General features: G+C 39.9%; 1 protein-coding gene across 3 annotated transcripts in view; it reads left to right on the top strand.

The window, feature by feature from the left end:
* LOC148105865 (protein NLRC3-like) overlaps window positions 1-21,755 on the top strand; it is a 232,103-nt gene that overhangs the window by 73,996 nt on the left and 136,352 nt on the right. For 2 of the 3 annotated variants that reach the window (XM_087838912.1, XM_087838913.1), the window contains one exon: window positions 403-589. In XM_087838912.1, coding sequence (XP_087695038.1) covers window positions 403-589 — 187 coding nt within the window. Of the gene's footprint in view, window positions 1-402; window positions 590-21,755 lie in introns of those variants that run through there. The other variant, XM_087838911.1, reaches the window with a different exon arrangement.

Below are 21,755 nucleotides of genomic sequence, written 5' to 3'. Positions count from 1 at the left end.
GAACAACTGTGTGCCCAGTTTGAGCTCTCTTAAGTCCTGTGACATGACAGACCAAGAGGGGCCATCACATCACATTTAGAAGCTCCCCTAATGGAGCCACAACACATGACCAATACTTAGTCTGTCTTGTTGGACCAACTGGAAGAAATGATTCAAGGACTTAGTCACAGAACAGAGATTCAAATCTCCAAAATCCAACTGGCTGCATCAGGACATATAGTCTGAAACTCTGCACAGTTTCCTGTTTGAAGCTGCTTCCTGTTGGCTTCAGCTGTTTGGAGTTTCCATTTTCTAATCTTCTACATTCTGAACCTTCTTCAGCTCTGAACAGATGATGAAACACTGAATGATTTCAAGCTCACACTTTGTCTAATAAACTTACATCTTTCATTCTTCATACAGATTGGAGGGCTGTGGTTTGTCAGAGATCAGCTGTGATTATCTGGCAGCAGCACTGAAGTCCAACCCCTCCCATCTGAGAGAGCTGGACCTGTGGCACAACAACCTGAAGGATCCAGATGTGAAGTTGCTGTCTGATCTTCAGCAGAGTCCAGACTACAGACTGGAGGCTCTGAGGTCAGTAGAGTGATAGAGTGAGTGGGTGGTGCTGTCAGCAGTATTGTACTAAACACAGTCAGTATGAAACAAAGATCCAGTGTTTCCTGTAAAGCTGCAGCTTCTCAGTGAAGCTGTGAGAGGAGAATGGTGACAGGCTTCAGGATTGGACACGAACACTTCCTGTTTCCGACCTTTATGGTCACCATGGTAACGGCTGACTCACTCTGATCAAACGCTGTCAACAGCCAATCAGCTCTCTGAACAAAGCAGCATGCAGACCAATGACTGCATTCATTTCCAAGTTTAGAGCAGTGAAGAACACAGTCTGTAGGTGAGGAAGAATTTAGTGAGAGCAGATGTTTGGATGGAATTCCTCCAGTTAACAGCTGGAACCGTCCATCTGGATTGTTGGGCTTGTTGTTGGGGTTCCTACAGAGCTCAGAGTGGACACACCAAGGTTCTTCTAATGAATGAAAGTCCAAACTCAAACTAGGAGTGAAAAACATTTTCATCAACTTCAATAAAAATCCAAAGATTAGAAAAAGTGAAGCAACAATGAGTCCTAGTACAGTCCCAGCACTGAAGTCCCTGCTGCTCTTTATACTGGATGTGCTGCATCACTGACTGACAGCTGATGAAGAGTCTCTGGAAACACTCGTTTATCTCCTCTGCTCTTCCTTCTTCTCTCTGCAGGTGGAGCTGATGATGGTAAACAGGACGGTGTGTGTGCTGAGAGAGGAGGAGCTGTGTCCTGATGAGCCAGAGAGGTTGAAGCAGCAGCAGCTTGTGTGTAGAGACGCTCTGACTGGGCCATGTTACTGGGAGGTGGAGAGGAGAGCTTCATCCAGCAGTGACTGACAGAGGAATGAGAAGAAGTGCAGATGACTGTCAGTGCTGCAGAGTGAACTGCTCTGAGAACAGCTCCACTGTCAGACACAATGTAGAGTCCAGCATCATCCCTGTGTGTCCCTCTGGATCTGGCAGAGGATCATCAGTGTATCTGGACTGCTCTGCTGCTGCTCTGTCCTTCTACAGAGACTGTAGAAGGATTTAGTGAGATCACACTTTGTCTCTCTTCCAGCTTTTTAAATGTCACTAAACAAGTGCACAGGGTTCTGTCCTGGGCTTCTTATGTCAACGGTGTGGCACAAAATCTAGATGCATCTGTTCATTTTATACCATCAACATAGTTTTCAAACCATTGCAGCAGCTGTTGATAGTATTCAGTCTCAGCTGGCTCAGACTGGCTTTAAATGTAGAAAAAAAACAAAGTCATGTTGTTCGCAAACAGAAAGAGGGTCCTGCTTTATTTCCTTCTCCTGTATCTGCTCAAAGTATTTCTATTGAAACTGTGGCCTCGTACACATACCTCGGTATTGTGATTGATGACAGTGGTTCCTATAAGCCACACATTGAACATCTAATAAAGACACTGAGGCTGAAGTTGGGCTTCTCTTCCAGGAACAGATCATGTTTCACAGGAAAAAGCTTGTTGCTGCCACCTTTTTTTTACCTGCCCTGGATTACAGTGGCATGATCTATATGAATGACTCTGCTCGCTCTCTTCATCTGTTGCATTTTGTCCATCATGGGGCATTAAGATTTATAACTGTCTGTAAACCTTTAACACACCACTGTACTCTGTGTTCTCTGGTTAACTGGTCCTCATTGGTCTTACACAGGATGGTCCATTAGTATCATTTTATCTATAAATCTGTTTCTGGTTTACTGCCTCCTATTTATCAGAGTACATGTTAGGCAAACAGTTTAGTCATAGCCTGCAGTCTCAGGACATCATTACATTCACTGTTCCATCAGTTCATGCAGAGCTTGGGAAGAAGGCGTTCTCCTTTTCTGCTCCGTCTTCATGGAAAACATAACCGAAGGATTTAAGGCTCTCAGTTGATTTCACTTGCAGACTTCAAAAGACGTACACATGTTTTTGTGAAACCATCTCTGGGAACTTGTTCTCGTTTTTAATATGAGTACATTACACAAACTTTTCTTTTATTGTTGTAATTTTAATATGTTTGTCTGGAACAGGTCTCTCTTGTAAATGAGACATTGAGTCTCAATGAGCCGACCTGTATAAATAAAGCTTCAATTACAAAGTCCTTTGTTTAAAAGTTCCTTCAGCTGCCAGTGGGAGGTGTTGTGGCACTATCGGTTGCTGAGCCTTTATATTGTTAGTTAGAAACTACAAATATAATGGCTCACTGTATTTCAGAATCAGAGAAACTTTATTAATCCAGGAGGGAAACTGAGTTGTCATAGCAGCAAATATACAAGAAACAACAAGCACTCGTATAAAGTGAGTGTAGAAACAGAGTTATGATGGATAAATATTCAGATAAATAGAGAAATAGAGAAATGTAGGTATAAATATAAACACCAGTATAAAAGGATAAGTATGTGTGCAAATATATTGTGGTGTACAAAGTGACAGGCTGCATTGAGGTGTGATTATTTCTGTTCCACATGTGTGGATCTGACCCAAGTGGATGAATTGAAGAGTCTGAAGGCAGCAGAAGGAACGATCTCCTGTAACGTTCCCTCAGACAGCGGGGTTGAAGGAACCTGTTGCTGAAACTGCTGTGCAGATTGTCCAGTGTATCATGGAGGGTGAGAGTCATTGTCCATGATTGACAGCAGTGTGTCACAGATCACCTCCTCCAGCGTGGAGAGCTTCATGCCAACAACAGACTGATAAAAAATATAGAGCAGCTGCTGCATATGTTGAAGGACCTTCTGCAGAAGTCTGTAAGAATAATTTTAATTGGCCCTGGGTCAGTGACTCTGTGTAGTTAGTCTTACCTGTTAGAGAAACAGTTCAGTCTGTACATGTCTGTGTCTTTCACTCTGAAACACATGATGAGATTCATGGATTCAGTCAGTTGATGTTTTCAACTAAATGATTCACAAATTATTCTTCAACACAAGTTTGGTGAGCAGCAGGGCTCATCCTGATTTTTGTTTTTGTGCATTATAATGATGAAATAACTTTGTCATGTCTGTGGTGGCCTTTGGAGAATTAAACCATCCTTTAGAAACTAGATACAAATGTCATATTTTCCAACATTGATATTTTTCTGTGTTTCAGACGACAATGAAAAGATAAAGAACAGTCTGTAAATCATAAGTTATCAATTCAAATGATTATTAAAGCCACAAGAGAAGCTTCCTGTTATTTGTACCACTCACCTGGTCATGTGATCCAGCTGTGCAGCCAATCATAACTGACATCACTTTCTACTTTGATATTTCCATGGTGAATGGACTGATTCTTGTTTAACACGTTCATACTCTGATGGATGCATCGGAGAGGGTTAGTGTCTTGCTCAAGGATACTTTGTGTGTCAGCTGGAGCAGTCAGGGATTGAACCACCAACCTTCTGATCATTCGATGCCTTGCTCTATCTCCTGAGCTACAGCCATCATCAAAGCTCTTTCTTAAATCCTCTCTGAGAGGAGCTCAAACACGAGGAAGAGACGAAAGTGAGGGAAGAGAGTGGACTCATTAGTAAAATGAAAAACAGCCAGCGTTGATGTTTAATTCAAGTGAGGTAACAGAAATACTATATATGGCAGTGGTCACCATGGCAACATCAATGTCGGTTGCTACGTATTGTATTGATCCTGATCTGTGAGCCTCATATCAGGATATGCTGTTGTTTGTATTTGTTTTCATTGTTACCACTTTTGTGTCTTTTTTTAACAAACTACTTTTATCTTGCCATCGTTTGTCAGAGAGTCAAACTAAATTTGGTTCATCTTTCTACAATAAAAACATATCTTCATCTTAATTATTGTATGTGCAGAGTTGTAGTTACTCACAGTGACCACTGGAGGCATGTGATCCTGATAGTTTCCCTGGAACCGTCCAGTTCATCCACATTAATGAAGCTGTTGGTGATTAACGCTCATCTGTACAACTTTAACAACAATATTAAACATTTAATCGCTCTACAAACAGTTTGTCTGATGTATAAACTGTGTCTTAAAGGATCAAAGTAAATGTCACATTGAAAGCAGATTTCACTGTAATGTACTCTGTTTGAAATATTCCAAATATAATCTGGCTTGGTAATGATTTACTCATATATTGTCCACGCAGACTAAAGCAGTAGGAGATGAGATGGAAAACAATTAGAAGAATCTTTACTCTTTAATGTCACAAATTCCTGTTCCTCTTTGTATGTAACATAACAACATACATGATACAGCTGCAGCAACTGAGGCGAGGAGAGAGGCAGCAACAAGAAAACTGGAAGAAGGAGACCAACAACACCACCTGTGGAAATCTTTCCCCAATCAAGCGTCATCATATCAGCATTTCATCAAAAGCACACATGCTCCGACCTGACAATGCAGAGGTGTGGCAAAATCATTGAAATCATTTATTAAACAAATGAGTGCATCAAAAATAAGAGTGGAGCTGCAATGAAAGAGAAGTGAACTTTCTTCAGTTAACACAAAGTTTTCCCTAACAGGTGACATTTAATTAAAGTGACTTTATTACCACACACACATTCAGAGGCAGTCTACAGGAGCAGAGCTGCCAGCTATTCAGCAAATGTCTCCCTGCAATCCTCACTGCAATACCTACATTTGAAAATGAAACCACCTCTACTGTTCACACATGAAAAGTTGTGTGAAGAACCAGTTTTCCTCACATCTCTGTTTTAGTAACTCTGAAGTCTGAACTTTTGATTTTTGCATTCTGTTTGTACTGATAACTGTCAGCGGATTATTTTGATCCCAAAGAAATCTTTAACACACATGTAGTGATGGGACGTGTGCACTGAAACAATGGTTAGGAAACAGAAATCGCCTGAGAATCTGCTCATGTTTAAGATTTCTTCTTTACAAACATTTTCTATGGCTGTTCCCAGTATGACCAGTGATACAAAGCATGGAAAATGGTGATTAGTTCATTCAGACAAATACACTTTTTAAAATGTAAAAATAAAGAAATGAAACAATAAAATAAAAAGCAAAAGAAATAAAAAAATAATGGTCTGAGGCGTCTGTCTCACTGTATCCATGGCAACAATTTACTCTGTTCCTTCATATCAGAACCACATCTTTGAAATCAAAAACATTTAAGATTCAAATTCAACCACAGATGTGTTCAATTAAATATTAAATGAAGCAGTGCAGTGTTTTTATCACTATCCAAATTTGAACTCTAAGTAGAAGATTTAAAAAAGAAACACACAAACACACACACACACACACAGTATGCAGACATGATTTAGGTGATGATAATATAACGACTGCACATACCCGTGGGATGATTCATGTCCTTTTTCTTACTCTATGCAATGATGAACTTCTTGCTTCAGGACCTTCTTGATGAATTTGTTTTCTAATCCACAGTTTTCTACCTGATCTGTGTGTTTGAAGTAAAATGTGTTACTTCAAATGTAAAAGTTAAACAGACAGAAAGCATCAACGTGGACTTCAATCAATGTTTTGTGTTCATACAGGTCAGCTGTTGCACACAGAGCTCCTGGATTTACACTGTGCCCTGGTTCCTGTGTTTCTGTATGTAGTTTAGTCTAAAGTGGATCCTCCTCATGTACAGACTGAATTATCTGTTCAACAATCAGCATTTCTGATTCATGGATTTCATTTGTTTTTACTTGCTAGTTTTGACTGAGATTTCAACATATCTGTGGTGGCATCTGTTCAGTGTTATGGAAGTTTTACAGCACTAATCTCACTTCACTCTGTAACATAACAGTGAACAATATTACTATTAGAAAGATTATTAGAGAAGCCACAATCAGATGATCCCTTATCAGGTGTCCTTGGTTATAGTGTGATGTCATCTGAGGGGAGAGAGAAGAAAGAAACACTTCAGTGTTAATGAAAAAGTCATCAGTCTTCTTATGGGAAGAGACCTCCACCAGACCAAGACAGGTAACCATCCAACACGTTCTCATCCCAAAACCTAACATACCGATGCCATGTGACAAATCGATGCTATGTGACTATTAAATTCCGTTCTTTTGAATTCTTTTGGTGACAGAGAAAGACTTCCGACTCAGAGTGGTCAAGTTCAAAAAATGATCTTTATTGTACATTTCCAGAAACGGAGACCTGTACCCACTAACACACGCTCAGGTCTGAAAGCATTAGAAGCCAGAATGGGTATACATAGTTCTGCTATAGGTCACACACAGACACACACAGTTTCCATCAAAACAACTCCTTCTGCTCTGACTAATGTGTGTGTGTGTTACTTAGTTCTTCTTTTTCTGTCTGGTTTCCTGTATTTTATTAATATGCCTCTGCAGCTCTGCACAAAACTTCCTGTTTTTTAACCTCCCCTTACTAAAGCCTCTGTTGCTAGGCGATCTGTCACCCTCTGACTTTATTACAAAGTACAAAAAACAATATAATCAGAAAATAAGCACTAAGAATATATATTTATTTCGTAACAGTCTCCCCCTTTTGAACTCATTTTATGAGTTAACCTAATTAACTGACTCCCTCAATAACTACTGTGAACTAAAAACAGATATAATTAACTTTGTCCTGGTAAAAAGGTCCAACATTACTTTTGTCAGTCTATGGAAACGATCTCTACACAGTTAACCCGTTTCCTCTTTTAAACATTTACTCCTGGTTTCTAAGCACACACTTACAGTTCACTTCATTTGTCCCTTCGCCCCCTTTAACGGGTGGAGCATATCCGGTCTGAACACTGTGTTTGGGCAATTGACATAAAAATCATACAAACTATTACTAAAGCTAATCCTCCCATTACCCTTCATTACTTTGTGCTCACATTATAACCTCTGTCTAACAAGCTTTTAATCTTCTTTTCAATCTAAACAACACATTTTCTGAGAGGTTTCTCTGTGCTCTGTGCTTCTTTTGGGTGCCCCTCCTCTTGGTTCCTGGATTCTCACCAACCCCTTCGTGGTTTTGCTGTGGTTCTGGAATCTTCTCCTGTAAAGGACAGAACAGGAAAACACCTCTCTCTGCTACGCCTCAATAATCAAATATGTTCATCAATTCTTCTCTTGATTATTCAAAGTTGGTTCAAAATATCACATTCGGGACTCTCTAATCAAAAGGATTAGCCTAATTATTATTTCTGTGTGTAAGCGTGTTTGCATTCACCCCTAAGCACTCTAAGTCCTTTTCCTACCATATTTCAATCCAGACAGTCACGCTGAACGAAGCTTATGACCTTCACAAGACTGAGTGGCAACTCCTATCAGTGCAATTGCAATGTGTGTATGAAAAATGATTATAAGCGCTTATTCTAGTAAAAGAAATCATAAAGAAAACAAACATTTTCAATCAGTTAAGCTTAAGCATAAAAGCAATTACTTATGCCTAAGTTTTACCGCAGCTAAATGATCAAACACACAAAAAGTCACACACTGATCATATCATCCATTGTTTCAAATTAGACCTAAAACTCCCCCTTTTGACACATCTTCATGTGTCAAACAAAACCACAACTAGAAAATTAAAAGAAAAAGGTTCATCATATCATTTCTCAGAAAACCTCAGCGATTCTCCTCTCGAGTATATTTGCTCCGGGCCTGCAAACCTGTGTTTAAATAATAAAATCAGTTTAATTATCATGTTCGATCTTTTCAACTTCTGGCTCAACCCAGAGCCTGCATCCCCAGAACGACCTAGAAACAAAACCTGTATATTAGCATCAACTTCACATTTAAAACTCAGTTTCCCCCCCTGTCCTTCCCTCACTGTGATCCACTCTGTGCTATAAGAAACTAAACTTAAAACAGAACAGTTATCAGTCATGTGCTTCATACAAAATTTGCGTATGTTTTAGTTTCATGTTGATCCTCTGAGTGTCATGGTACTTCTTTTAATTTGACTTTATCATATCAAACCAAAATAGGTTTGCTGTCTTTACTTTGCTCGTTTTCCTCCAGCACCACCTCGTATCACATGCCCTTTCCCTTGGACCAGTGTTTGTTATTCCATAACTGGATTTGGAATGTGACAAGTCTACCAATCCCCTATATAACTCCTACATTTTGCTTTGGTTCTATTTTCCTTCTATAAAATGTCATTGACTTCTACAGTGGCCTGCTTTGGTTAATGGTAACATCAGTAATATCAAACATTTTCTCCCCTTTAGCATTTGGCATTTTCCCAACAATATAATGTGATACCATCATCTAAACCCAGTCAATAAAACAACATTTTCTTAAAGCAAACATCAGCAACCCAAAATTAGCCGCCCAAGGGTCGAGTCTGCAGCTCCACACTCTCATGTGAACCTTTCGGTCTCCCTCTCTCTCTTGTGCTCCTGCTCCTGCCAAAAGCAAAGCAAAGCAAAGCATCCACCCTTTTCTTACCGGCGTCGTGAATTGTTTGTCAACATCTACTCATCCTAACGTTTGTCCAGTCTTTGTCTCAGTGTCAAGTCAGTCAACACTTTAGTCCACATGGTCAGTCCAGTCACAGTCCAGTCACACACATCATGCACACGCATTCACACTAGATCTTGCTGATAGTGGAGCCTCACGCGCAAAGGATCAGATTCTCCACCCTCATCAACATGAGCTCATTTATTTGTTTCTTCTTTTGTTTTTAGAAAAAGAGTTCTTTATGATCTTGGACTGGATTGACTCGCTGCAATCCTTTTAGACAGGAACTCGCAGGTTCCCACAGGTGACCTTTTCCTCAGCCCATTGTAATCTGGAAAAGCTCACCTTATATTTGCTCTCACAAAAATGTTTTACAGCGCTGTTAATTCAATCTTGCAGGCCTGCTTAGAACAAAAGAGGAGAAAAAGAGAGCTGATTATTAGCTCATCAGAGCACAAAACATCATCACCAAAGGGGGCGACACCTGACAGTTTTCTCTAAGTGCACTGTTACAAAAATAATGAGCCCCTCCTCGACACGTCCATGTTTAGTAAAACTCCCTCTATTGAAATAAGAAAACAAGCCAAACCTAACTGACAGAATGAACCCATCACTAAAACAACAACCCCAAAAATCTTCATCACAGAAAAGTTTTGCTTACTAATCTAACAATATGTTGTGGGAATTAGAACTTTCCGGGCCATAAAGCTTTTACCGACTCTTGGCTTAACTAATACTTACATAGTCTGAAATCAGACTTAAAATCTCTCCCTCTGTTCATTTTGCCCACATCATATTTCAGTGGTTGGCCTCAGGTTCTTCAGCTTCCTGACAGTCTGAAGTCAACTGACATAGTTTCACCTGCTAAATACACAGAAAATCTTGTTAAAAGCCGCACAGTTTGCCCAACAGTAATATTCCCATTAAGCCCTTTCTAAACACTTTATAACAATGTGTCATCACTAAATTATAAACTTCTTCTCCAAATCTGCACGACTGCACTTAGTCACAGACTTTATTTAATTGTCCTGCGGCTGCTATCATATATTTGACCAAACAATTCTTCTCACACAGTCACAGATATATTTCTCTCAATGCAAACTTCACTCATGTCTCAGACAGGAAACTTGAGTTTTTCTTTTTTCTTTGTTTTCTGTCCCCACTCATTCAACTAATTTGCATATTGAGTCACATCTCGAGAAGTTGCCCTGACAACAGAAATGCATATTCAAAACATTGCCGCATAATTCAATTATTATCATTTTATTTTTATTTCTACAGTCGTCACTTCTTTTGCTCAATCAGCTGGAAACCACTTCTAATTCACTATTTTAAACCTGCTTTAAGCTTCTAATCACTGGTTGGTCCTCCCAGTCTCTTTTTCCTTTTCACAAAAGTCACTCTATTGTCCTGCAACTTCCTGAGTTATTCCTCAGCTTCAGCGTTTAAGTGTGTTAAATCTACACCCTTTAGCATTTATGTCATGTATTCACATTCATGAATGTAAGCATGTCTTCACTGCGTGTATGTTGTGTATTCATATTAATATTGAGTGTTAGCTGGTCTTCGTTGCCTCGATGTGTTTTTATAATCAGATTTAATTCCTGCATCTTTGCGCTGAACTGTGGATTCAAACTGTCTCACTTCTGATTCTCTCCAAAAATAATGTCACATGTGACAATTTCTACATGTGTGTTTTCTATTTTTCTATTCATTTATGTATTATTAGTTTATTTATTTCTTTCTCTCTCTTTTTCTTTTTTTCTTTACCTTTCTGTTGTGATGCTCTGGATGTTTCTAAACCCACAAATTCAGCCTCAATGTTCAACCCAATTTTCCTATGCTGTCACTTTAACACGTCCAGCCTTCACCTCTCACCGGTCCTCGTCCCCTCTTCTCTCAACTTCCTGCGTGGCCTCCCAAATCAAACACAGGCCCAAATCAGCTGTTTCTTCTTCTCTCTTCATTCTCTCTTCCTCTTCTCAGTCTTTTCTTGGCGCTTAACTCCCAGCATGGCAAATATGAGACTCACACAGTCCCATCCAGTGGTTTCACACAGTCATGTCACTGCTGCACTTTCCAGCTTGTAATTCAGAGCGCATGTTTCCATCAACATATATGCTGCTGGACCCTTCAGTGTTTTAGGTCAGTTGCACTGTCTTTTTGCCTGCTTTTAATTCTTCAAGTCCACGGTGTTGTTCTGTCTGTCTTCTGTCTTCATCAGGAGATTAACTGCCCTTTAAGCTTCTTCTCAGGATAAGGACAGGATGAGAGGTGAAGCTGTGAAATTTTAAACCAAAGCCTGTTTTCATCCCAATTCTGTTAATCTATCATTTTTCTGCTGTATTCTTCCAGGAGGTTGAGCAAGTCCATGGGCACCTGTATTAACACACTAAGACATTTATTTAATATCATTTTCATTACTATTACTTAGCACTTTCATTCTCTAATTCCTCTGTTTTCATTTTGAAACGTCTCTCACAAGCTCACAAGCTATATTCAGACTTCCTGCTTCACTTCCTGCCAGACACACACACACTCTTCACTTTGCTGGATTTTCATCCGTTTCTACAGCCTAATCGAGCTCTTATTTTATGTTCACACTCTGACCTAGTTCTTTCTCACATCTGGGCTTGGTTTATAAAGGCCTCTCTTATTAAAATACATAAAACAATCTAATCAGAGCAGCACTAAGAATATATATTTATCTTGTAACATTGTTTTATGGAACGCCAGGACTGCCATAATGAATTAATTAAATACACCATTAAATAATTAATTAAATGTGTCAATAATTAATTAAAATGGGAAATAATTAATTAAATAAATAGTTATGACACATGTAATTAATTAATTATTGACACATTTAATTAATTATTTATGTATTTCACATTTTAATTAATTATTGACACATTTAATTAATTATTGACACATTTAATTAATTATTTATTGACACATTTAATTAATTATTTATGTATTTCACATTTTAATTAATTATTGACACATTTAATTAATTATTTAATGATATATTTATTTATTTCATTTTGGCAGTCCTGGCGCCTGGCTCTCACCATGAAATAATTTTATCTGTCAACCTCACCCATCAAACGCAGGGGGCGGGGTTAACGCTGCCCATGCAGCTTCTCTAACATTTGATTGGTTGCCGTGCAAAGTAAGTCAAAACAGATCGATCCTAGATAATCGATTGCTTGTGTAGACTTGGGGCAGCCAGGTATCCCAGAATGCATTTCAAATCACAGGCAGCAATGTTGGTGGTGTAGTTTTAAAATACCCCGTTTTTCTGTCACCAACTACACTTTTAACAGTGTTTTAGCCGCGAATGTCGCGCTGTAATCTTCACATGTCTGGTCCGGTTGTCAACATAGAACATGTTTGCAAAGGTGCTCAGATGTTTTCAGAGATTTCAGTAGCTCTGCTAACAGTCAGCATGCAGAGTGCACCGAGGGGGTTACGTTAACCGGTTTGTTTACATATTCCACTCTCCGTGTTCCACATGTTGCATTCGCAGATTCTCATTTTCACCGAACGATCGTCTCTTTCCGCCTGGTCTTGTGTCTCTGTGCTTCTGTAACATAAAGAACGAGCTGACATTTTTCTCACGAAACCAGCGATCAGCTCAACAGGCCCTCAGTTTACCTGCATGCATCCTCCTCCTCACCTGTCAGCTGTTTAACACCTGCTGCTAATTCAAGAAACACGCCCACGTTACCTGGTGATAGTCACAGTTTAACTGGGCAGCCGGTGCTCGATATTACGCAACGTCAGCACATTTTTCTGCACAAGATAAGTAAATATAGTTTTTCCCGAGCGCAGAGCTGCTGGAGCTTGTTTCCCAACAGAGCACTTTATCAGCGGCTGATGTCCAATCACCGGCACACAGCTTTGAAACCTCACCTGAGTTTTAGCTCTCAGTGGTTAAACGCTGGACTTAATTCACTCAGGTTCTGTCTGTCGGGTCACGTTTACTTCGCTGTTTTATTTACAACTGAGCAAATCGTTTTGGCTGAGGTTAAAGTTACGTTTCATAACTGCACCGTTTTACAGACGTTTAATGGTTCACTGGCACATGTGTTAGACTGAACTATTCGCTTTTCTTTATCTGGTGTGTTTTGGATTTAACAGTGAATCTTGAGATTAAACTGACTTTTAAAATGTTTTTATACAAAGAGGAAAGAGAAGGCGCATTTCCACCGAGGGGAGCAGAGTTTCCAACTACATGTTCATCATGCAGACTGCAACCTGGACAGAAATATTATATCATCTGTTTTTTAATAGGTTTTCTAAGCACCAGCGATCTGTTAGATTTTTTAGAGTTTACTTAACTAAAAATAAATGAGGTTAACATATAATTTGTGTGATTTTTTTCTCTCTCTCTCTTTTTATTCATTTATTTATTTTTTTGCTTTTTCGGTCATGTTATGTTTAACTGTCAAAGGTTTGTTACAAACTATGAAACACATGGTGCAGACTTCTGGATGTTAGAAGAAAACTGCTCATGAATGAGACGAAAGGCAGAAAGGTGTCCTTTAAAACTAAACATGTTAGTAGGACTTTAGTATTTATATCATAGTTTATGAAATAGCACGTGTATTTCAGTAATAGCTACTGATTTCAGTGTAGTAGTGAACAGTCACACAGCTCACGTGGGTGTTATCTGTGATACTCCTTAACTATAATTTATCCAGGTTAACTTCAGTTAACTCTGAGCGGCTGGATCGACGGAGGTCAGACAACAATTTTACATGTATGATCTTAAAACAGGACACAGCCATTATCCGTCCTGGCCTCATATCAAATGTGAACGCAGACTGAGTCTATGTTTGACGATTGCTTTATATCTAATCTTCCTCTCAAACATTTTAGCAGTCTGCAGCTGAGGGAACACAAACTCAAATTGTCGGAACAGGTTTGCTCGTTTCTTGCGTTCATTTGGTAATTTATTAAACGTATAACTGTTATTCTAATCTGCTGCTGAGTCTCTTACGCTGATGAAAATGCAGAAAACACAGATCACACCTGTTCAACCAATCGCTTTCATTCCACTTTGATCTGCGACAAACTGACGGTTCATCTCCGTTACAGTGTTGCGTTAGACTGCTATATTTTTGTGTTCTTTATGCTGTAGATTTTCACGTCTCTGGAATAGTTGGCAGTATTAAGGATGCTTTTCTGTAAAATCATATTGATATGACCCGTGAATTATTCGTAGATGACAGTTAGATTAGTCAGCTGGGAAACTCTGTTAACTCATAGAGCTGAAGATATCGTGGACATGCTGACCTCGCTCTGTGGTGTACAGGTCCATTTACCCTCATGATTAATATTCACAATAAAAATATTAGCCGAACATCATGAAGTCTGTATGTGTGTCATAGTTTCGAACAACCTTTGTACAGTTAAAGCAGTTACTACATGACGGAAACACCAACGTTATCTCTTTTATGCGTTTATACACAGGTCACGCTGATTACTGAACAAAAACCCAAAGATCAGCTGTTAATCGAATTTATTTGCTCTCTCTCCTCCTTAAACATGTTTTTAATGTTAGTTATAATTCAGAATTATACTGAAACATGTATGACGAACATCAGGAAATAAAACCCTGATAAATATAACCTCAGTAAAAGAAGTCCGTGTCAGCGGGGATTATTACAGCTGTGTACCGGGGCCTGAGCTTTGTCGGTGGTAATAACAGCTCGATTGCTTGCGAGGCGAGCGGGTCTATCCCCGCTTTGCCGTGAGACTGGGCAGACATCTCCGAAATCATCGAAGCACTTTTGCAAAGAGGCTGTACCTTGAGAAACCGACCAGACACATGAAGATTAAACCACTACATTCTCGGCTAAAAAAATATTAAAACTGTATTTGGTGACACACACAAACAGGGTTTTTCAAAGTTCAGTTCTGTTAGTTTCCACATGCTGGTTGTTGTATGCTAAAAACAATGGCCACCAGGCCAAAGCAATGGTTTTGAGTCGATCAGCGTTAACCCCGCCCCCTGAGTTTGATGGGTGAGGTTGACAGATAAAATTATTTCATGATGAGAGCCAGGCGCCAGGACTGCCAAAATGAAATAAATAAATATATCATTAAATAATTAATTAAATGTGTCAATAATTAATTAAAATGTGAAATACATAAATAATTAATTAAATGTGTCAATAAATAATTAATTAAATGTGTCAATAATTAATTAAATGTGTCAATAATTAATTAAAATGTGAAATACATAAATAATTAATTAAATGTGTCAATAATTAATTAATTACATGTGTCATAACTATTTAATTAATTAATTATTTCCCATTTTAATTAATTATTGCCACATTTAATTAATTATTTAATGTTGTATTTAATTAATTCATTATGGCAGTCCTGGCGTTCCATATTGTTTAAGTTAATGAACAATTGTGTTGAAAACTGAGATTACAATATCAATCAAGATAATTATAATTATGGTTTTTGCTGTAATTAAACAGTCATGCGGAAACTTTAGAGGCCTTTTGTTCAATTATGTGTGGACTGTTTCTTTAGTCTCATACACAAATTGTTCTCAGTGTCTATGAGACTGATGAAATATCCATGTGTGCTGAAAGAGACTGTGCTGGTCTGACCCCCTCAACCGAGGTATAGTGGGTAATGAAAGAGCAGATAGGTTGGCTAAAGCAGCTGTTAAAAAAGTAGACATAGATGTGCAGATACCATTGTTGAAATCTGAGGGAAAAGAATAGTTTGGACACAAAGTAAGAACTTCTGGAGAATGCAGTGGGATAATGGAACAAAAGGGAGACATGGGGTACAAAACACAATAGAAGTTAAGAGGAGTAGTGGGTTAAATAGGCAGCAGGAGAATACAAACAGGTCATTGCTTTCTGAATGGTTCTCTTTTTATGATGGGGAAACATCCGACTGGGTTATGTGATGGTGTAATGCTATGGAGACGGTTGAACATGTGGTTAATAGTTGCAGGAAGTATAGAAGTCAAATGAGAGTGTTGAGGGTGGGAACTGGTTGTGAAATGAACCTTACGTTTGAAAAAGTGGTTAATCAGTTAAGTCATGATGAGGTGAAAGGAGTGGTTTTTCATTTTTGAGAAATACTGATGTCATCAAGAGGATCTGAGGATCTGGAAGAGAAGTAAGAGTAAAAGCCAGGAGATGGCAGTAGTGCAACATCTTTGGATGCAAGCTGCTGTTAAAAATGACAGAAGAAGAAGTTTGCTCGATCATTCCTCAGCTCGTCTGTGTGAAGTTGAGTGTAAAGAGGCTCCTGCTGTTAGAGAAACACTCTGACTGTTTAACAGAGTCAGACATGTTCAGACTGAATTTCAGTCAGAAACTCAGCATCACATTGATGAAGCTGCAGATTAATTGTGGTTAATTTCTGATTCATTTCTTTGCTACCAGCTGAAATTTAAATGTAATTTAAAAGAAGGATTCAAGGTTATTGGGTTTTTTGAACCCAAAGATTTCACATGAACGTATATGAATTGTATGATATGTCTCTTCTATTTTTCCACCCATCCGTTCGCTTCCACATATCATTTTCAGGGTCGTGGGGGGTGCTGGAGCTGTCATCTTCTTCTTCTATTTTTCTATGATCATATTTTGATGTTGATTGTGATTGGTTTCATTTGTTTCTTCGGCGGTTGTAGTGTTTTAATATTTAGACTTTTTTCCATTATTGTAATTGTGTAGAAAGTATGATTTGAATGAAATTTACACTCAAATGCTTTCAGTGTTGCTGTGTTAAGTGTTTGCATGTCTAACGTTTGTATGGAAGACTCTTGGGGGAGGCTGTTACATCTTGCAGGAAGTCTCCTCTCTCACTCTGCAGGTGGGGGAGATACAGGAGAGGTGGAGGAAGAACTCAGCCTGGGTGTCTATGTCTTGTGTAGTCTGGAGGATAAGTGGATGACGAGGTGGGTGCAGTTTTCTCTGTGGTGGGATCGGGTGGGCCGTCCTGGGCTCTGTGGGGCCGGGCGGCACTGCTGAACTGGGCCCCGGTCTAGATGGGCCTGGGCCCCCTTGCCCCTCCCTTCCTTCCCTCCCCATCTCCAGCTGCCTCCCTCTTCCCGCTCCATCACAATCACTGACACATGCAGGGCCTTGGGGTAAAGGTGTGTCACCAGGGTGCAGGGGAGGCATCCCCCCCTCTGTCCCCTTCTGGCTGCCTGTGCCTCAGTTTTATCCCACAACTTAGACATTCACATTACTCACACTCTCATAACACATACATATAGGACCTTGGGGGTGGGCACGCTACACGGCATCCAGAAGACCATCAGGGTGTACGACCTCACCCCTTGTGCCGTTGCCCACCTCTCAATTTTAAATCCACGTAGACATTGAGGGCTATCAGGAGGGGCTCTGCGCTTACCTGCTGCTGAGTAATTGCATATGAGAGCATGAGGGTGGGAATGGATGTTTGTATCTGTGTGTGCATGTTTGTCTGTGTCCATATGTCAGGTCGGGTATCAGACGCCACCTCTCTGGGGACATCTCAGGCCCTCCAAGCTATGGAGGCCTATCTCCCCCCACCACTCCGCCTGCCAGTGGCAGACACCCTCAGACATCGGTGCATTGGTGGTTCTTTGAGTCCAGGGAAGGGCATCCAGGTACGCAGCGGCTCACTCCTGGTGGCTGCTTGTCGGGGCCTGGAGCCTGGGGCTTGCTCGGGCTCCTTCGGGGGTGGGGTGCCTTTGGCCTCTCAGCATGGGGCTCGGTCACTCTGGCACAGCTGGCTGCCGGCGGAGCTCACCAGCACGTCATGTTTAAATCATGCTTTTTTTTTTTTTTTTATCTGTTTTTGTTTTTTAATGTCTCTGTAAAGAACTTGGGATCACCTTGTTGTTGAATTGTGCGATATAAATAAACTTGCCTTGCATTTTGGCTGCTACCTCAAAGCACACTATGCACTGACGATCTTACGTGCTGCACAATAATATTCAATATTTAGTATTTACAGTTATATTCACATAGATCATTGCGATGATATTGTTTATTATATTGCTCTCTTTTTTTTGCTTGTTTTCTCTTTTTTCTTTCTCAACAGGTGATCCAGGTGATTGATATGTGGATTTTTTGTCTGTTTGTTTTGTTTGTTTTTGTTTTTTGCCCTTTATCGCCGTCCCTCTTCCCCGGTGTTTTTCTTTCCCTCTTTCTTTTCCCCAGTGATGTCTGTCCTGTGTTTAGTAAGTGAAAATAAAATAAATATTATAATCTTATTTAGCTTCTCTTGAGCTGTAACATACACGTCTTTAATAGCACTTTGAATGGCCAGTAGTTTTCTGGGTGGTCATCACACTGCAAATGTCCAGTACGTTACATTTCCCTTATTGTCAGGTACCTTGTAATATCCTGGACCCCCTGTGTCTCTGTTGATGTTTGAAGAGTGTTGTACAGATAAGGTTTGGGGGAACCCAGTCTCTCTATCTGTTGTGTTTGGAGTTCCACTTTAACATTAGCCTTTTGAGCACTGTGTGAGCCCTGATTGTGTATATCTGCATTCATGGCCATTTCGTATTGTTCACATGCAGTTTTGTGACAGGCTAGTGGATCTACTTTTAATTTGAATCCTTCAAGGCAAATGTCTGAGTTTTTTTGTACATACTTTGCTGTGCGTTGTTTTGGACTGGCGGGTGGTCCCACCAATGGATAGGGCAGTTCAGTTCACTATCTGAGGGTCCCTCCTCTTCTTCATAAACTGCAACCTCTGCTTCTGCAACTGCAACAGCCTTTTGACAACTCAAAACATGTAAATTAGCCTCAAGTTCAGTTTTTGGTTTCATTATAGCTGCTTCTCTTTCTGAATACGCCAGCTGTGCGTGTGCAATCTCTGCTTTTGCTGCAGAACTTATGGACGAATGCTTGGATGTATGCGAGCGTCTAGACTCAGCCTGTGTGTCTGCGTTGCTTGCATTATCCTTGTTCTCCATATTCTCTGCGTTGTGCACTTGTTCTGTTTTTCTTTGGTCTGGTGTTTCTTCCTCTTCTGGAAGAGCCAGTTGATATTGCTTTCCTGACCATAGACTCATAACTGATGCGCTGAAAATAGCTCCTCGTGGTTGTGCCCACTGCGCTAATGTCTTTTTACTTTGCTGTCCTCGCCCTGAGTCTCTTAGTGTCACCAAAAAACGATGCTCCAATAACTTTTTGCGCTGATTTATTGAAGAATGACCTCTGACCATTGCCTTCTCTTTGACCATTGTAAAACTGAAAGTACAAAATACTGTATTAGCTAACTAACATTGTAAACTATCTTGTTACACTCTTACTGCAAGCTAACAAGATAAAACTTTCAAATGTACAAATTATTCCCAAAGTAGTCAAACCCATATTACAAAGCAGCCACTAGAGGGAGCTCTTGGGCCGTTTATAACCATAATATCCAGTTTACCTTATAAAAGGCAGAACAGTAACTATAGTGTTTGCAATAAATGGAGACATTTAAAAACAGAAAGCTATCATCTACTGTGATTCAAGTGTATAAACTAAACCACATAAAATGGCTTAAACTGAATATGGTCACGTTTTATTTTTTGTGTGGCCATTACTGCATTTTAATGGTGTTATAGATACTGTCAAGGCTAAGCCTAAATTTAAAGCCACTGAGCTGTTTGTTGGCAGGTTAATGCTTGGTCACTGGTATGAATAAACTTATTAAACTTAGTTCAATAACTGAAACCATATCTTGTCCTTTAGATTCTTTATTCCAACACAATTTAACATAACAGCGCAGCGGTCACAAACTGTTTGCTCCTTCTGAACAACAACACACCTGCTGCTAATTACGTACAAAAGAAGAAAGAAAAAAATTATCTAAACAGTTTAACTGCTTTGTACAGATAAAGGTTTCATAGCTTTAAAACATTTGCTATCCAGCAAATATCAGTCAAACTCAACACAAAGGTAACAAAACAATCATTCAAATTGTTTGGACCGGTGATCCAAATCAACTGGCGTTGGTCAAACAGATGTGTGGTAGACTTACTTTGAAGGAGCTGCTACCGACAAACCAGCAAATAAACACCAAATATTTCATCTGTGACATTTGTGAGGTTTCCTCAAACACACTCAGTCAGTCTTGTTGCTGTTGAACGACAAACTATTTAAAAATGTTGCGGGTTTACCTGGTCATATTCTCATTCACGGGGCGATCGCCAAAACAAAAGCAAACAATTAACACCACGCCGATGCTGTTCACAGGACAGCAAGAGTAACGATCAGGAGCATCTTGTCTTCGTTATCGTTTCCCTCGTACGTGTTATTACTGCGATTTCAGCGTTTTCGCTTCACAACTAAAGTGTGCAGTTTACTTTGTGTGCACTCAAATGGAGTCAAGTCAATTAGCGCCACCTGTGGTAAAGTGCCATAGCCTACAGCCAGATTAACTTGTGACACACATCTGAGCCACGTTTGAATTCCTGTTTCATGCATAATACATATGTAACTTTTGATCTTTTCTGTTTTTGTGTCTTGCAAATAAACCTTTAAACTGATTGAAATGATGTTATGTATTTATTTTTGGCCTAAATATCTACGGTGGCCCTGAGAGGCCAAACGGACTGCAACTTAAGAAAACACCAGCAATAACAACCAGCAATGTGGCTTCACGTGTTCTGTTGATGTTTACATGATCGAAATAACTTGAACACAAACACAAACAAACAAAGAGGAAGACCGCACCGGAAGGAAAGAACTACAAGTCCCAGCATCCTCTGTGTTTAGGGAGCACTAGTGAAAGTGAAAGTATTGAGCCTCCGTTCAGAGCAGCAGGAGGAGGAAGGTGGAGCTGAGGCAGGTGAGTGTTAACATGAATATGTTTCTTCTTATGACATAAAATAATTCCACGCTGTTCGTGTCTGTGGGTGAAATGTGAGGCCGGTCGGCTCCTCTGAGCTCTGGTTTCCTGTAAGTAGAGAGGAAGTGAGTTTAGCTGAGCCTCCGTTTAGTGTGAGAGAGCAGGAGGAGAGTGAGAGCTGTGCTGAGGCAGGGTGAGTGTTAACACCGCTCTGACATTACTGTGTCTCTGTGGCGGGAACAACAGGCTCTGTCAGTGGAGGCAAAAATAATCAGACTTTGGTTTTTCAAAGGAAACAACTTTATGTCGGAAGTTCCCGCACGCTCATTGGATAATGATGTGTCAATCTCAAGTTATTAGCTAATGAGCGTGCGGATTCACAGAAAGACCCGCCTTTATCACGGGACTTTAAAAACTACAATGGCGACAGAAACTCCGTGATTGGAGTTCAGGGTGACGTTATGAAACTGTGACGTTTGAGCCACTTCCTGTTCTCAGTCCCAGCGTCCTGATCACCGAGGTTTCTGTTGCTCTGATATCTGATATTGATTATATTGGTAAACAGGCTGTAGCATAAACATCAGGTCTGTTCTGAAAACTGGCTTTATTTTTTCAAAGTAAGGGAATATCTGTGGTCTGATACCGCGGGCTCATGGGCTAAGGACTTGGATTGACAAGTCAAGCGCAGATGATTGTGTTGTTTCTTATAAAGGCTTGTGTGTGTGTGCCTTCCTGTGTGTGTCCTTGTGTCAGTGGAACTGAATCAGTGTGTTAGAGAAAGTGCTCCTCTGCTGTGCCGTATTAAACCCGATTCTTTTATTCCCATGATAGAACAGAGAAAACCCGACTCATAGTGGTCAAAACATTTATAATTCTTTATTCAATCATCTTCCGGAAGAGAGAGAGCCCTGCACAGCCCAACGGCAGTTGCAGAATCTCTAACATTAGAATCATAAAATGTGTCTCATACAGGTGTTATTTTGGTACTTTACACATCACACAGTTTCG

The sequence above is a fragment of the Neolamprologus brichardi genome, chromosome 3, assembly GCF_056152115.1.
Source record: "Neolamprologus brichardi isolate AB-2024 chromosome 3, ASM5615211v1, whole genome shotgun sequence".
NCBI lineage: Eukaryota > Metazoa > Chordata > Actinopteri > Cichliformes > Cichlidae > Neolamprologus > Neolamprologus brichardi.
This window is presented reverse-complemented; position numbering and strand designations above follow the sequence as displayed.